This window comes from Carettochelys insculpta, chromosome 6 (assembly GCF_033958435.1).
Source record: "Carettochelys insculpta isolate YL-2023 chromosome 6, ASM3395843v1, whole genome shotgun sequence".
In the NCBI taxonomy this organism is placed as follows: domain Eukaryota; kingdom Metazoa; phylum Chordata; order Testudines; family Carettochelyidae; genus Carettochelys; species Carettochelys insculpta.
In genome coordinates, this window is record NC_134142.1 from 25,015,069 (window position 1) to 25,033,177 (window position 18,109).

Consider the following 18,109-nt stretch of genomic DNA (forward strand, 5'->3'; position numbering starts at 1 on the left):
TTGCATTGTCCAAGGGAACCTTGAACAGTGTACAAAGGTGTATTTCTCGGGTACAAGGCCAGAAGCTCGGGTGATTCGCTGGTGCTTCTCTCTGTATGATGCATGAGTGGCTCAGGAAACATTCATGCATTTTAGCTGGGCATGTGGCTCCATGAGTGATTACAGCGCATGGAGGGCTTTTGCTGCTTGCTAGATTTGTAAGAGACAACCCAAAGTAGTGAATTAAGGAGACACAATGGTCCCCAGTTCCAGGTTGTAACCCAGGGATTGCACCACAACCCCTCACATGGAGCATGGAAGAAGGGGAGGGATTGTGACTCACTAATGCAGAGGCATGTCTCTGTCTCCCAATGCCCCCTGGAGTGAAGTGGCTTCCATATTGTCCCTTGTCTAAAACAATCTAGCCCTACCTAACAAGATGGCTAAGTCTAGAAAGCACATTCACAAAGGAAAGCATTTGTAAATGTCCTCCACGGATACAGGAACTAAAGCCTAGATTAGGCTGCTCTTGAGCAGATATACTACATTTCTGAAGGCCCGATGGACACTTTTTCAAATCCTCGTTATTTTCAAGTACTTCTATCACTTCTCAGAGCTAGTGGAGGAGGAAGCACTTTTTGTCCCTGTACTCTGGGAGTTTCACCAATTTGTACATCTCTCTAGAATGTAAACAGGACAGAGAGTGATGGAGCTGCAGAGCCTCTCAAATACAGCACTCTCCTTTTTCTCTCCAGGTGCTGCCGCTCTCTCAACATCTTTTCTTCTTCCTGCTCAAATTTCCTTCCTGAAGTGGTTTTCGCAGCAGAAACATCGGTCAGGGACTACAGAGCTGTTCAATTTGTTATCCCTTTCAAAGGTTATGGGAACCACTTTGTTCTAGGTGAGCTACAGTAGCTCTGCTGCTGTTGCCTCTTGCAAGAGCAATAAGGCAGAAGTCCTGTGGAAAGCAGCAGAGGAAGTGGTCACAGAAAACATGCTGAACTTCTGCGAAAGTGCCCCAAAATGGAGAGTTAGTAGGTATGTAGGAGAAAACCTTCCAGCACAGCTTATTGAACCAAGTAAACAATGGCCACTTTTCAACAGCAGAAAAATTCAACTGACACACTGACATCCCCTGATGTGAAAATAATGATAAGAGAGCATTAAGCTCAAAAGGATTCCTCTGCTCTAGTTTACCTACTCACAGTTTGTACCCTCTCTTTACATCCTGCCTTTCACTCATCTTGAGCCGAGATAACACACACTAGATTAGAACAAAGCAGCAGAAAAATAGCACTTTAAAGGCTAACACAATGATTTATTCGGAGATGAGCTTTCGTGGGACACACTCACTTTTTGGTCTGTCCCACGAAAGCTCATCACTGAATAAAACATTCTGTTAGTCTTTACAGTGCTACATTTCTGCTGCATTGTTCTGTTGGAATGCAGACTAACATGGCTACCTCTCTGCTACTAGTCAACACACTAGATTAGGTAACTTCCCTTTCTGCGTCTCGTACTTTAGCCAAATCCTGCAAAGTCTGGGTTAGCCATAAAGGGAATGTTTATAGCACAACAACATGTCTTTCCCATCCACTCAGAACATGGGTCAGCAATCCCCAACACAGGTGCCAAAAGTAGCACGTGGGCCGAATTCCATTGGCATGCAAAGTGGGAACTCACCCCATCCCTCCTCCCACCTGCAGCCAGGAGCTTGCTTAAATCCATGCCACCTGTGGATTAACAAAAGACCAGCTAACGCTACCAACCTCCACCTAAACAGTAAAGCTCTGCATCTTAATTTACTTATGAAGCTGTTGTATGTAGGACTCTTAGGCTGCGTCTACACGTGCACGCTACTTCGAAGTAGCGGCAGTAACTTCGAAATAGCGCCCGTCACGTCTACACGTGTTGGGCGCTATTTCGAAGTTGAAATCGACGTTAGGCGGCGAGACGTCGAAGTCGCTAACCCCATGAGGGGATGGGAATAGCGCCCTACTTCGACGTTTAACATCGAAGTAGGGACGTGTAGACGATCCGCGTCCCGCAACATCGAAATAGCGGGGTCCTCCATGGCGGCCATCAGCTGGGGGGTTGAGAGATACTCTCTCTCCAGCCCTTGCGGGGCTCTGTGGTCACCGTGGGCAGCAGCCCTTAGCCCAGGGCTTCTGGCTGCTGCTGCTGCAGCTGGGGGTCTGTGCTGCATATACAGGGTCTGCAACTAGTTGTTGGCTCTGTGTATCTTGCACTGTTTAATGAAAGTGTGTCTGGGAGGGGCCCTTTAAGGGAGCGACTTGCTGTTGAGTCCGCCCCGTGACCCTGTCTGCAGCTGTGCCTGGCTCCCTTATTTCGATGTGTGGTACTTTGACGTGTAGACGTTCCCTCGCTGCGCCTATTTCGATGTCGGGCTGCGCAACGTCGAAGTTGAACATCGACGTTGCCAGCCCTGGAGGACGTGTAGACGTTATTCGTCGAAATAGACTATTTCGATGTCGCAACATCGAAATAAGCTATTTCGATGTTGGGTGCACGTGTAGACGTAGCCTTAGTGACTTTAAAAAGTATCACTGGCACTTGGACCACACATAGAGGACAAAAGGTCAAATTTCAGCACTCTGCCTTGGAATGGTTGCTGACTCCTGACTTAGATGGTTTTGCGCACCTATGGATGCTGCAGAGCAGCATTGTGACTCTTTGTGCTAGCACAAGAACGGAGGAAGTGGCTCTTTAGGAAGCATGGACAGTCGGCTTGTGTCACAGCTATCATCTTGGCCAGCTCACCAGTAATCAAACTGGGGACCTCCATAGCTAAAAGCATGAATGTTTCAGTTTGAGTTAAAACATCAAAACTCTTTATCAACGGGGTGTAACCAGCACTTGTTCTCTATAGGCTACAGGGCTGATCTGCAAGGATAATTCCTCTGTTGGCTGAGAGCAGTGGGGAATCTCACTATCAGCTATCCCAAGAGTTGATGCTCAGCTGGTATCCACAGTGCTTCCAGCCCTCTTCTAGGAAGAATAGGCAAACAAGGAAGAAGGTCCAGGGGGAGGTACGAGGTGGCTTACTGCTTCCCAGCCATGCCAAGGACAATCCCACTTAGATTACTGAGCTGTATCTACCTCTCACAGCATGAAAGGCAAGCCCCACGCTGCCAGATGTCAGCGGGATGATGGGGCAGGCAATTCGTCCGCAAACTTGTTCAGGTGGAGGAAAGGTCATCAGCTATGAACTTCTTCTAACCTGCTGCAAATGAGTCTTGGTTCTTAGGTTTTCGTTGTGGCTGGCATACTCCGCTACTGATACATTACACAGAACTGTAACAAGTGTGACAAAGAATAAATCCTTCCTCCTCCCGCACCATGTCTTTTGTTGTAGTGGGAAGACTTGGGCCAATGTTATCTACTGCAGCAGTGATGGCACTGAACAAAGGACTATGAACAGGGATGACTCTCTAACTTTTCCATTCTTTAAAGTGTGGGCAGTGGCTTCTGTTGTTATTGAAACATTAAGAAATATGCCCAACTACCTGGAATTGGTCTAACTGAAAATGATTTGACTGAGCATCCGAACCATTGATAAAAATAAAAAGCACATGGTGACTGGGCCAGGCTTCACCCCAGCCCCAAACCATATGGGGCCACTCCGAGTCTCTTGCAAGAAGATTTATGTTCTTAACAAAAGCCAGCAAACAACGCTTTGCTTTCACCTTTCTGCTCCACCCCTCGCAGGGACCTATGGCAAGCTCCCATTTCTGACCAGTCCTGCTTCTCCTCTGAGACAGCAGCTCTGGCAGAGTCACTCTGGGTAGCAACTGCAGGGGATACTCCATAGGACCCTCCATTCTAGTGTGGCTCTCTCTCCCCAGGCACAGCCTCTCTCAAGCAATCCTGCCTCCAGCTGTCACCTAGCAGCCCTTCATAGGACCAGGTCCAGCCTCGCCCTACTTAACTGGCTAGATTCAACTCACTTACTCTCATTCATTCTGCAGGGACTGGCCACCCTATGACACAACCCATGTCCTTCGCAGTTATATGCACTGTAATCTGCATTCAGATACCATGCTGATCGGCATACCACAAATCCTCACATGAATAGGAGAGATTTGATGTCATACGCTGCCCTTTTGCCAGTGTACATGGAACCTGATAGATTAATAGCTTATATAGATATCACACCTCTCCCTCTTCAGGAGCCCCGTTTGTTTTACTCATGCATTTCATGTGCAATGCAGTCATTCCGAGAACAGAGTGCCACACCAAAGGAAGCAGAGTAATGCTGAAAGGACAAGGGCCTGACAAGTACCCTACATTCTGAAAACTGCCTGGGATCCAGTCCGTGGTAAGGGTGCTGGAGAAGTCTATGTGAAATGACCTCCACAGAATGGTGAGAAAGAGCGCTGCCAGCAGAGCTCCTAATTGAAATAAGCAGTGAGAAACTTTACCACTCATTGCCAATACATGTCCCCCAATGCAAATTTATGGGTAACCTGAGCTGCAGCCATCTCTATGCTATGTGTTCAGCCGTGCCAGAAGGCACTCAGCTGAACTCTACACTGTGTGTACACATACACGTACGTGTGTGTTAAGTAAATATACACATGAGAAGGGAACTGCCTTCTACAGTGAAAATCATTCCCTCATCACTCTCTTTGACCTAACCTCTGATTCTAGTTCTTAAGCCCTCCTCCAGGCTCAGGACAGACTGAACTTCTGTGCCAGTCAGTCAATCCCCTCTAACACAAACTCTACCCATTAGATCCTCCTGTAACATGGCTCAGGTAGAGTTTAAGTTCAGAAGCATAAACACTGTTTTGATTCCCTAGCTTGGTAAAATAAACCAGATTCTGCATTTTTCTCCTAAGGATACAAAATTATTAAACTCAGAAAGCCCAGAGTACCCAGTCATAATGATGTTAAACTCCATAGTCACATAAAGCAGTAAAGCTCCCCTCCCCACCCCTAATTTTCCTGTGATACTGTCACAGGATCTACACTGACTGCAGCGTGGGGATGCTGCAGGGACATGGAACAATTATGGCTTTTCTGTGACTTCTACCTGCCAGCAAACAGGTGGTAAGGGGACAAAGCCATGACAGTGCCAGCCCCCACCTCCAGAAGCTCACTGCGCTCCAGAGCAAAAGAAGAACAGGGCAGGAAATGTGTGGGCATGTCTCCACTATGGGGCAGATCAACAGGGCAGTGATTGATCCACCAGGAATCAATTTATAGCAGCTATATTAATATATTCAGTTACTGACACAATAACTCAACTGCTTTCTATTTGACGGTGGTACTCCCTCCACCAGAATGAGCTGAATAAGGGAAGTCATTTGGAGAGTTTCTTCTGTCGACTCAGCATAATGTGGACCCCACAGTAAGTAAATCTTAGCTACAGTGATTAGAATTATGCTACTAACATAACTGAAATTGCATAACTCAAATGGACCTGTCCCTGTAGTCTCAACCTGTCCTCACTCTCCGATTCCAAGCCATGTGTTTTCCCCTATGTACAGATGAGACTAAAAGCTTAGCCTAGCTCTGCTGGAATAACCATCCTTCTCGGGCTAAATTTATCTATGCTGAAGCTCCACTGAAGTCTATGGAATTGTGCCAAGGACTAATTTGCCTCCTTTCACTTGCTGATTTCTCCCCCCAGCCCCTCCCTGCCGACCGTCTTCTGCTGCTGGTTTAATATTTCCTTATATGCCAGGCTGAAAATGCAACCCCCACAATGTACATTGTAAAGAAACACCTGGCCAGCATGGAGCTTTAATAACCCATTTGATCTATGGGGGAGAGGTGTTTTTTTTTTAAACCAGAAATTCATAATCATACAATGACATTCACTCTGCACAACAAGGCAAGATCTATGGAATTCAAAATTCCATCATTGCATGGTCCTTTGTATGTATCTCTGAAGATAACAGCTCTGTGGCATGCACAGGTAAAAAGACTGGGGGGATTCAATTATATTTTTCCCTTGTAGTTCATGTCTATTTATTTAGTTGACACTTCTCATTTATTCAAAAGTCAGCATGCTTAAGACATTTACTTTTATTGCTGAAAAACTCTCACTGCCATAAGTTCTTAAATTCTAAAGTAAAAGATTAATGGGTCACTCAGGAAAACCATCACCACCCTGAGAACAGTTTCTCAACTTTGTCTTTTCTAAATTGTTACTCTAGGTAAAATAAACTGGCTCGACATCTGCTGGTGACATGATATATTCTCAGTTTTTCTTTACAAGTCTGCATGATTAATTGTAGTCCACACAGGCAGGTGTTTGAGCTAAGAGGGTAGTAGTAGTTAATGCCAACATCTTGAACAGACCACAGCGGGCCTTGCAGGCACCAAAAACACCACTAGCAGGGAGCTGATACATGAAGCAAGCAAACATTAAAAATAGCACACCCATGTCTAGTAGCAGGAGATGCCAGTGCACTATATACATATATTCATTCTGCATGTGTTATGTTCTGATTACAACTTCCAAAGAAAACCTGTACTTTGCAGTAAAGAATTTGGGCCTGAATTTCAGGACTTGGACTCCACCCGTGCATGTGTGTGGGTGGGGGTAGGGGTGCACATGCGCATGAGTGTGCATGTACACTGCACACCTTCCTCATACAGTCAGAAACCCCTGCACGTGCACTTGAAAGTCTATGCTCCCATAACTGTTGGGTTTTCTACTGGAAAAAAAAAAAAAACCTAATGGTTTTCCCACATGCAAAATCTAACATTTGTGGAACATGCAAGAGAGAGATTTTAACATGTGCAGGCAGGGTTTGTGTCTTTTAAGACATAAGTTCATAATTCTGTGTGTCAATAGGTAAAATCTGGGAAGATGGCCTGCTAAGAATTTGGCTCCTCACAGAGTTTTCAAAGTTTGTTAAAATACGTATTACTAATAGACACACTTGTCCTCGGTGAGGACAACTAGCCTAGAACACAATTTGGGAGTTTTTAGTCAGACCATTTAAAGATATAGTAAAGTTGCTTTATCATAAGCAAAAACATCTTTTTTTTTTTAAATGTCATCAAAGCACCTTCCTTGAACAATGTCATACTTTGCGGAAAAAAACACTGCTCTCTGGCTCTACAACAACCACAAGACACTTTAGATGAAAAGTTGAGGATGTTTTTGGAGGGAAACCAGGTTCATCATGGAAGGTCAGATAAATTTAATAGTTCATCCTTACAGTCTTTAACTGCTAAAGTGTAGTCTAATTGGTTGAGGTCTTCCGTGACCTAAAATGGGCTTTCCCTTCTTTGAATTGAAGGACTGACCACCTACATATCACGATTCCTGGTACTGGAGACACTCAGAGTCAAATTATACCGGGTCCTATAAAAGTGGGTTTGGGTGAGAGGCAAGAAGTGCTGAGTCAGCCAGCGTATCCTGCTGTTGGAGAGCCCTTCACTACTCCTGGGCTCAAAAAGGCAGAATATATGCACATGAAACAGCATGTGACAGTTGGGGCAAACTTCCTTGCTCTCTGCTGATTTTTCAAATTTGTCGCTCTGTCTAAAAGATAAACACTAAAGGAATATATTGCCAAAAAAGTGGCTTATAAGGCAGAAAGACACATAGTTCCAGATGTTCTAGGAGACTCATTAGGAGACAAGAGTGATATTGCTCTGAGCTTAAACGCACTGTATGTGTTCTGCGTGAGTCAGAAACTATTAACACGTTTGATTTATCACTTCATTTATTTAAAATGGCTGCCACTGCTGCCAATGGTGCACTGCACCTGGGTAGGACAGTAACATGAAACTGTAATTTGGCACAGATGTCTCAGTGGAGGGTAACTGGAGCTGAAGCACTTCCAGAAGGAAAAATGGAGGCCTGAAACATGGGGCGCGGGGAGGGAGGGAAGGGAAGGAGGAGCAGGAGACTAAAATAAATGGTACAGCAAAGCATTGAGAGTTACATTCTATGGTCAGTTAGCACATAGGCTTCAGTGAGGTAGCAAGTACAGACACCATTTCAACTCAAGAAGCAGTTTCTTTCCACTATAAGCCCGAACTTCAGTCAACATATTACTTACAACAGCACAAACCAAAGCCAAGGTTTAAATTTTTGGCCCTTGCTGTGTCCTATAGCCAGGAGCCACACACTGTACATTTATGTACTTTCATGCTAGGCAGGATGGCCAGTGAAGCCAGCGTTTGTAACTGACAGATAAAACACTAGAAGAAATACACGTGTAAAGTTCTACATGTAAAGTTTTATGAGAAGTCACAGCTTTGCAGAAGCTTTTGTTGGTTCAGACTCAGATTCTGCCACTCCTATGAGTGAGTCATACTTTACTCCATCAGTAGTTTCATATGAATAAATGGGGCTACCTGCTACTGTGCATTGCAAATATAGCAAAATTTGGACACTGCTCTCTTGGCTTGGACCAGATTCAGTGAAAAATGGAAAGAAGGTAAAGCAAAATGTACAAATAACTACACTGCCAGCTACAGCAAATATTTGGGCCAACTAAAGGCTCTCTATAAGGAAACTACATTATACCTTTCTGCTTATTTTTTGGCATGGCACCGACAGCAGCCTTACCTGCATCACGAGACCAAGGTTGCTAAATGCAGACAGAAAGCACCATGGGATAGCAGAACGATTAATAAAATAGAGCGAAATGACTGCTCATACCTCCATCCTGCGAATTCATGATATTCAGCGCAAACAACATTGCGTTGGAGAACGTGGTAGCCTCTTCTTTGCTTGCAAAATTTAAGCCATAGACTTGCCGTGCATCGCGCCACTGATGAAAGGTAGGCGTCGCCTGATTGTACTTCAGTCCTTTCACAATTGAATAATTAATCACTACCTGCAATATCAGATATAAATCAAGGTTACAAATACTTCACGCTCTACCACAAAAGAAAAGGTAAAGCATCAGTTCAGGTCTGCAGTGGCAAAATACGTAACAAGATAGGCTAGCGTGAGTTTTAACATCTACAGACCCATATCTGCTTATGAGATTCAGAATTGTTCAATTCAGTGCCAGCGCACATGGACTTAACCTGAAGAATCTGTTATCTGCTCATGCCTCCTTCAAAAGCTCCAGCACACAGCTGTGCACATATTGCAGACCGGTGTTTGACTTGGTGCAGTGGAGAGTATCAACCACATTGTTTACAAAAAGGGAGCAAACTGATTCATTGGCACCAACCTTCCCTCACAACAGGGTAAATGTTTGCATGGATGTTTCAGGGCTGAGTTGTTCCTCCTCCATTCTCTAAGGTACTACCAGTTTTTTGAACGGGGGAGCTGTTTTCTCTAGAATTAGATAGACACAGATAGTACTAGAGAACTCAATGTCCACTTCCACCTACTGTCTTGCTGCACATTCTGCAGCTGTCACTCATGGCTACAGACATAAAAAGGCATCTGTGCTCAGTGACAAAATTATTTACAACAGCCTAATTAGTAAAACTGCTTACTCATATGATCGTGGTGACCACGTGGGCTGACACACCAGAGAGAGAACTGGAAACCTCTAAAGCTAAAAGCATGAGCTGCTACTGCTCGAGTTAAATTGAAACTATAATAGATACTTTGTGGACTGGTCACAGAAGAACGATAATGCACATATCAGCAGGCTACGGTGGCAATTTATGGTTATGTCTATACTAGCCCCTTCCTTTCGGAAGGGGCATGGTAATGATTGCATTGGGAAGATGCTAATGGGGTACTGTCATGAATATGCAGCACCTCATTAGCATAATGGTCACCGTGCACGATTCAAAAGCACCACTTTCAAATTGCATGCCACCCATGTAGATGGGGGCCTTTTGAAAGGACCCTCCAGACTTCAAAAGCCCCTGCTTCCTAAAACCAAGTAGGAAGAAGGGGCTTTTGAAGTCCAGGGGGTCCTTTCAAAAGGCCCCAATATACATGGGTGGCACGAGATTTGAAAGAGGTGCTTTCAAATCGTGCACAGCCGCAATTATGCTAATGAGGCAGAGCACATTCATGGCAGCACCTTATTAGCATCTTCCCAATGCAATCATTACCATGTCCCTTGTAAGGTGGGTTTTCTTCCGAAGGAATCCTGTCTACACAGCAGCCTTTGCTTTCGGAAAAGGCTCTTCTGGAAGCGAGATCTTGCAGGAAATGCAAATGAGGCATGAGATATTTAAATCTACACCCCATTTGAATGTTTCCCTTCGCTCATTAGCATGCCCCTTCTGGAATGGCGGTGCAGTGTAGACACGGCTTGAGGCTGTGGCTGTATTACAGGGATTTGTCGACAGATCACGGCCAAACTGCCAGGCAGATCGCAAGAGCACAGTCCAGCCACTTTATTGGCAAAATGGCCAACTGGAAGCACAACAGGCAAGGCTGTCTGGTGTCCCGGAACCTGTCTGTTGACAGAGGGACCCTTGAATGTCCAGACTGGCTTTCTGTCAACAGGTCTCTGTTGACAGAGGTGTTATTCCTTGTGGGGAGCTGGGTACAAGCTGCTGACAAAAGTGCTTAGTTCTGATGACTTACTGTCGACAGAATGCCTTGGGAATCTGGACGCTCTGTGGGTTTTGTTGGCAAAATGGCTTCTAGTGTAGACATAGCCTGAGACAGCTGCAGAGATTTTAAATCTGTTAATTACTAAGGTAGCTAAGGCTGTAGATGGAGTTAATCTCTGATATAGCCAGCAAACAGACAAGACTATTTATTTGTCTCTTCTGTATTTATCACAATAACGACAAATATAAGCAGAAAGGTTTGTTCTAAATCTGTCTTCTGAAATGTTTGCAATTCTGCAGGGAAAATTTACTCCATGTTTAAACTATGCCACAAACAATGGGAGCCAGACACTCCACACCTCTCAGAGTCTGTAAGAAGTAACTTGGCGATCAGGAGACACAGACCCAAATAATATAAACAGCAGAATTAGCTAATGATTTACAGTTCATTTACAGTGTTCATATTACGTATCCTTTTCTTTCTTCTTCTATCCTCCTGAACTATCAGGTACCCAGGGCATTCACCAGTTTCTGCCATTTAATTATGGTCTTGTGCTGGTCTGCTTTGGCTTCTGACTGTCATGTTGCCGGATTTAGCTTCATTATCTGTTCTGCACAATGTTTCACCAGGTTTTTACTGTTTTCTTTTCCCATGTGGTGGCCACATCCTCTCCTGACATGGAACTGGATGGTATCGTTCAAGCACATTACAATTGTGACCATTGTTATCTTCTTAGCACATTTGATGCTTTAGGTTGGTTTGCTCTGTTCAGAATTTCTGATATCAAAAATCTCTTCTTAATTGGCAAGGAAGATATTCTGCAGGCAGTTACTCTGGAATGAGCTGATCTCATGAATTTCTGTTGTAGATTTGCATGATTCTGCTCCAAAAGACAGAATGAAGCTGGTGTTAAAGAAACATATTCTTGCAACAGTGCCAATCTTGGTACCTTTCCATATTTCCAAGTTTATGAAAGTTGCTTACTGCTTTTGTTATACATTGCTTGATACACAGCATGGTGTCACCATCATTGCATCTCTCACTCCCTATACAGGTAAATTAACTATCTTCTTGTGTTCCTCCGTCTACTCTGAGGGTTGCTTTTAGGACATTGATAGCAGTATATTTGGCTTTGCCTTGTTGATAAATATAATTGCTTCATTGTATTTGCCAAAAGCTGGATCTTTTTCACACATTAAGCAATGCATTGTACTAAGCATTACAAATATGAGCAAATGTAAGATTATTCAATATATTTGTCCATAAACACTCCTCAGCTGCCTTCTGTCAATGACTAATGCAAAACAGTGGGGACATCAGCATACTTGCCTTGCTGCAATTGTCACTACAAACCACTGGCTGACATTGTCACCATCTCTGACCGCACATTCAGAATTACCATAAGGGTCCACGAAAATTTAATTATTTTCATTGGTATTCCATGATTTGCCATAGTTTTCCCAAGATTGCATATACTGTCAGATGCCTACCAGAAATATAATAATACTCACAATACTGCATTGCACAGTACACTTTTGCTTTAGAATACACTTGGGAACAACAACGTAACTGATATGATCTCAGTGGTTTCAGACCTACTTGTCCCTAAATTGGAATGCTATTTGTTTCTTGCTATGTTGCATGATGACAATGTATATGATTTCCAAAGCACTAAATTGTAATTCCTCTTTATGTATTGTAATAGGCAAGGTCACTCTTGTTTACCAATTTTACTGTAGCTTCTCTTTCTTTGAGTTAGGGTCTTTTCTTCATTGTATGTTCATCCAGGAACACAAGGAAAGTCTTAAAAGCTGTTTCATCGCTCACATTAACTGTTGCTCCAGCTACGTTACCCTCTCCAGCTGCTTCCCATTTGAGAGTTTACTGATGTCTTTTCTATATTCTCCCATTGCAATATCTCTTAAATCAATATCAAGTTTAATGTAAAAGTCTTTATCATGCATTTCACAAGTTTTGCTTGGTTTCAGTCTATTTAAAATATCCTAAAACATGTTCTGCCCGTTTTCCTTTGCTGCTGTTCTGCATTAAGAGTCTTTTCATTTGCACAAAGCCTCCAGTTAAAGTTTCCTGTTGGCTTTTAGATAGGGTTGTAAAGTGAACTGTTTGGCAAGCATCTTCAGGTTCTTGATATTTTCTGTCCATGTAGGTCTTTTCATCTCTTCTAGCACTGTTTCTTTTTACTTCTCTCTGTAGAACCATGTATTCATCTTGCCAATTGCTTGTCTCTTCAGACATCTTCGCATTTATGTAGTGTTTATTACTACTTCTCTTTTGTCAAAAAAAGCAGGATTGTTAACCTATTCTTCTTCAGATTTTGTTATTAAGACTCTCTTTGCACTTTCTAAATGCACACTCTGATATTTTCTCACAAAGTATTACTGTCTGTTTTCCTTTGATGACTCCATTAGAACACTGAATCTGTTCTTCAGTTCAAACTGAAAAGTACTTGATGTGTTTGGACCTTTCAACTGTGCTACTGAGGTGCTTTTTAAAAAACGTTCTTTATCCTCTATAATTTGATCATCAATTTTGCAATACAAAGGTTAGGGTCACTTTCTACATCCGCTTCCTTGTACACATTGGCTGCAAATCTTTCTCAAAACACAGAAGTTATTTGTTTCTTTGTAAGTATTAAGTATTATTAGAATGTTAATAAATGTGTAATTAGATTATTAATCACATTTGTTTAATTAGTTCCTGATCATTTTTTCTCTGCTAAGTCAAAAGTGTTTTGGGTTTTTTTTTTAAATCAATTTCTCAGATGGATGACTCATAACTCTAAGAACTTTGACATTTCAGTGGATGAAAAATTTAAATTAGCTGAAAAATTATTAGAATAGAGAATGTACAAGCACAGCACCTGCTTACCAAATATTTCCATTACCATTTTTAGGATGACACAGTCCTGCCAAAATAAATATTTAACAGACTTTTGATAATCATATATAGAATTTACATAAAATAAAAATAATCCAAAAACAGTATCAGAGTAGTGGGAAACTAACGATATGATCACTGTTTCCTTAACACTGTTTCTACTGTACCCAGATATTGGAAATTAGTCTAAAATGGAGCTTTCCTTGTTATCACTAACCATATTCTTTCTATTTTACATAAACGGGGCTTAAGAAGTGGTTCAAGAACCAAAATCAACTGACGATCATGATTAAATTTACAGTTCAATTGCCAGAGATAGTACAATTCTGGTCTCACATTACTTCATCACCACTGATTTCACTGGAGAAACATCTGATTCACAGTTTTGTGAGATCAGAACAGGACGTGCAGCCATTTTCAACCGCATTTCAGACAGATCTGTCTGGGTGGTTGTGCCTAAGATTTCACATTTCTCAATACAGATAATGGTTTGGCTACCTAGAAAACTACGGAAAGACACAATGAGAGCTGTCATACTAAGTGCACAAAGTAGCTCAACATCAGCATTGTCCCTTTAGAACGTGGTGGCTCTGGAACTCTCACTGTAGATACTCTAATTCTTACCTAGTAGCATTTTCAGATTGGCAACCAGGACTCATCACATGGATATTTATCTGAAAAGCTTGTCTGAATAGAAGCAACATGGGCAATTAAGCCATGCTTTCTTTTTCTTATTATTTTTAAGATGACTCTTTCTGAATACTTCAGTAATGAATGCCTTAGAAATATATATTATACCTAGATTATTAGCTCTCTGGAGTGGGGGACTGATATCACAGAACTGGAGGGGACCTTGAGAGGTCACTGAGTCCATTCCCCTGCCCTCACAGCAGGACTGATCACCATCCCTGACAGATTTTATTTTTAACCTAAACTGCCCCAGACCATTGAAAGGCCCCCTCAAAGACTGAGTTCACAACCCTGGCTTTACAAGGCCAATGCTCTAACCACTGAGCTATTCCCTCCTCCAAGAGTTCTGAAAGAACTAAATGTGAAATTGCGGAACTATTAACTGCGCTTTGTAATTTATCCTTTAAATCAGCTTCTGTATCTACTGAATGGAAGATAGGTAATGTAATGCCAATATTTTAAAGTGGGGTCTAGAGGTGATCCTGGCAATTACAGACCAATAGGTCCAACATCAGTACAGGGAAAATTAGCTGAAACTATAGTAAAGAATAGAATTGTCAGATATGTAGATGAGCATAACTTGTTGGGGAAAAGTCAACATGGTTTGTGTAAAGGGAAATCATGCCTTACTAAAAGTTCTTTGAGGCAGTCAATAGGCATGCAGACAAGAGGGATCCAGTGGGTATAGCATACTGAGATTTCCAGAAAGATTTGATAAGGTCCCTCATCAAAGTCTCTTAAGTAAATCAAGTTGTCATGGGATAAGATGGAAGGTCCTCTCATGGATTGAAGACTGGCTAAAAGACAGGAAACAAAGGTTAGGTAAATGTCAAGTTTTCAGAATGGAGAGAGGTAACTAGTGTGTCCCCCAAGGGTCTGTAGTGGGACCAATCCTATTCAGCCTATTTATAAATGATCTGGAAAAAGTGGTAAACAGTGAGGTGGCAAAATTTGCCGATGGCACTAAACTGTTTAAAATAGTTAAAGCAGACTGTGGAGAACTTCAGAAAGATGTCCCAAAACTAAGTGACGGGACAACAAAATGACAAATTAATTTTAATGTGCATATATGTAAAGTAATGCACACTGGAAAGCATAATCCCAACTACACACACAAAATGATGTGTACTAATTTAGCCATAACCACTGAAGGGAGACAACTTGCAGTCATTGTGGATAATTCTACAAAAACGTCCACTCAAAGTGCTGCAGCAGACAAAAAGGCAAACAGAATGCTAATAATCATTAAATAGGGATAGAGAATAAAGACAGAGAATATCTTATTGCCTACACAGTTCAGAACCCTCACGAATACCGTATGGCAGCCGCTCCTGCCCAGAGCCCTGGGGAAGCGGCAGCCGCTGACGCTCTCTGCCCCAGAGCACTGGGAAGCTTTGGTCGCTGGCACTCTGTGGCCTGGAACCCCGGAGAAGGGGCTGCGCATGGCCGCTTGCAAATAATTGAATGTTGAGACACTACTGTATATAAATCCATGGTACACCCACATCTTGAATATTGTGTACAGATGTGAGCATCTCATCTCCAAAAAAAATATCTTGGCATTGGAAAAGTTTCAGACAAGGGCAACAAAAATGATTAGGGGTTTGGAACAGGTGCCATATGAAGAAAGATTAAAAAGACTGGGACTTTTCAACTTAGAAAAAAGCAGACTAAGGGGGGATATGATGCAAGTATATAAAAAGCATGACTGGTGTAGAAAAAAGTGAATACGTTATTTACTTGTTCCCATAACAAAAGAACTAGGGGTCAGCAAATGAAATTGATCAGTAGCAGGTTTAAAACTAACAAAAGGAAGCTTTTCTTCACACAGAGCATAATAGGCACATGGAACTCCTTGCAAGAGGAGGTTGTGAAGACCAAGACTTTAACAGGATTCAAAAAGGAATTAGATAAATTCATGAAGGTTGGGTCCACCAATGGGTATTAGGGCAGGATAGGTTGGAACGGTGTCCCTAGCCAATGGATGTCAGGAGAGGGAATGCTTTCTTGATTACCTATTCTGGGGCATCAGGCATTGGCCTGTGTTGGAAGACAGAATACTGGGCTAGATAGACCTTTGGTCTGACCCAGTATGGCTGTTCTTATGTGGGGAATGTCTTTTAATTCTGTTTGTACAGTGCTTAGCACAATGCAGTCTGGTCCACTACTAAAAAACAAACAAAACAAAAGTTAAGAAACTACCCCCACCCCACCAAAGTCCCCTGCCCTGGTCATTTAGATTGCTCACAGGATTGTATCTGAGATCCAGAATCTTCCACCTCTGCTCCTTATTCATAACTAGCTCAAGTATACCATTAATTAAGTCTGTTGCTATCACATACCTGCTCAGTTTCTGGTGGGATACAAATTAGCAGTATCAGTCCAGTTCTGCAAGTTACTGGTGCTAGATGGCAGACACAGAACAAGGGGGCAATGCCTGAATCACACAGGGACAGAATTATTTGCTCATCCTACAGACAATCTCTCAGAGCTTAGGCATGGGAACACAGGGAGGTTTGCATGGGAAATGCCCGGGGTGAAACAGGTGTGCAAAGAGTGAAAGGGGTCTTACGTTTGGGCTAACCAGCCAGTATTTTGCACATTTCTTCTTTTCAAAAAATTAAGCTTTTCAGCCCTCACTGGCTAACTTGGGTCAGGGAGAATAGTAACAGAGAGGTAGCCGTGTTAGTCTGTACTCCCACAAAAGTTCATCACTGAATATATCATTTTGTTAGTCTTTAAAGTGCCACATGTCTGCTGTTGTGTTTTGCTAGGGCAGGGAGATAGCGCCAAGGCCTTTGAATAAAATGTCTGGAAGACTCTTCATCTGGAAAGTGTCTTCATATTTCAGAGGCAGGACTGTACAAATAAGAAGAGCATTAAAAGATATGGAGAGGCCTACTGACTCGGCAGGGAAAGCGGGGGAAGAGAGCGCACAACAGGGACAACTGCCCCCTGGGCCCAGCCTTTCAAAGGGGCCCAGAGAGTCCACCACTGCTGCCAAGGTAGACTAGGAATTGGGAGGGGAGGCAGGGGCAGAACTCAGGGATGACTATTCTTGCCTCTGGGGCACAGAGCCAGGCCCCCTGCCATCTTGCCTTGGGGCTCAAAGTGGCTGTCAGCACTGCTGGGTGTAGAGCATCTGGTGATTAAAATAATAAAAGAGAAACACTGCAAAAAACTGCTCCAATAAATTATTTATCAGTGCAGGCAAATGTTTCCATTTGCATCATATTGCATTTAATTCCATTTAAGCCAAAGAGATCTCAGTGGTATCCTCACTTTGAGGATTTAACCATTTCATGTGGAGGACAAATAGAATTCTGAACTCCCTTACCCACGTTAACTCTTGGGATACTCGAGTTTTCCAGACTGCTGGTATGTAGGAGAATACAAGGTGCTCTCAAGCGCCAAGAGATGGCCCCCTTTAAAATGAAAGGGGATAGCTAGCATGGATAAAAATCAATGATTTAATGTAAAAAATCTGGATTTTTTAAATTTTTAAAATCAGTTATATGCTAAATGTCTCATTTAAAACAGTTACAATTAAATCTCATCAAAAATGCTACACATAACACGGTCTCATAAAAATGAACTATTGACTCTAGTCTGTCCAGCATAACAAGCAGTTCTTGCTTCAAAGTTCTGGGCTTTCAACATCTATTTCTGAGCCGACTTAAAAAAATTACGTGCAAAGACAGAAGCTGGATAGGGTAGGTTTTGTTCTGTGCTTATGTGGTGGTAGACGTTGGCCAACAATGACAAAGGAGTTAGTTAAGCGCGCACGCACGCACGCACGCACGCACACAGTTTCCTATATTTCCTCACACTTTTGCCACAGAAAAACTGTCATGGCTTCTGGACGTGAGACAGACTACCTGGGAATATTCTGAAGAAAATAGTCTTCTGGGTGAAAAGCAAAAACGTATCAAGCGTGAGCAGTGCAAGTTGATGATGCAGAGCCTAGCTGCAAGAATGAAATATCATAATAAGTATAAATGTGATTTGACAAGTAAATTCCCAAGATGTTTGCAGTGTTGGGTGTTGCTAAAAAAAAAATATGTTGAGTTT

The 18,109-nt window shown here is 42.6% G+C and overlaps 1 protein-coding gene across 8 annotated transcripts in view; it reads right to left on the minus strand.

Annotated features, from left to right (window-relative positions):
* The window catches only part of EVL (Enah/Vasp-like), a 213,035-nt gene that overhangs the window by 70,935 nt on the left and 123,991 nt on the right, over positions 1 to 18,109 (minus strand). For all 8 annotated transcript variants that reach the window (XM_074996525.1, XM_074996521.1, XM_074996520.1 and 5 more), the window contains one exon: positions 8,633 to 8,810. In XM_074996525.1, coding sequence (XP_074852626.1) covers positions 8,633 to 8,810 — 178 coding nt within the window. The remainder of the gene's footprint in view (positions 1 to 8,632; positions 8,811 to 18,109) is intronic.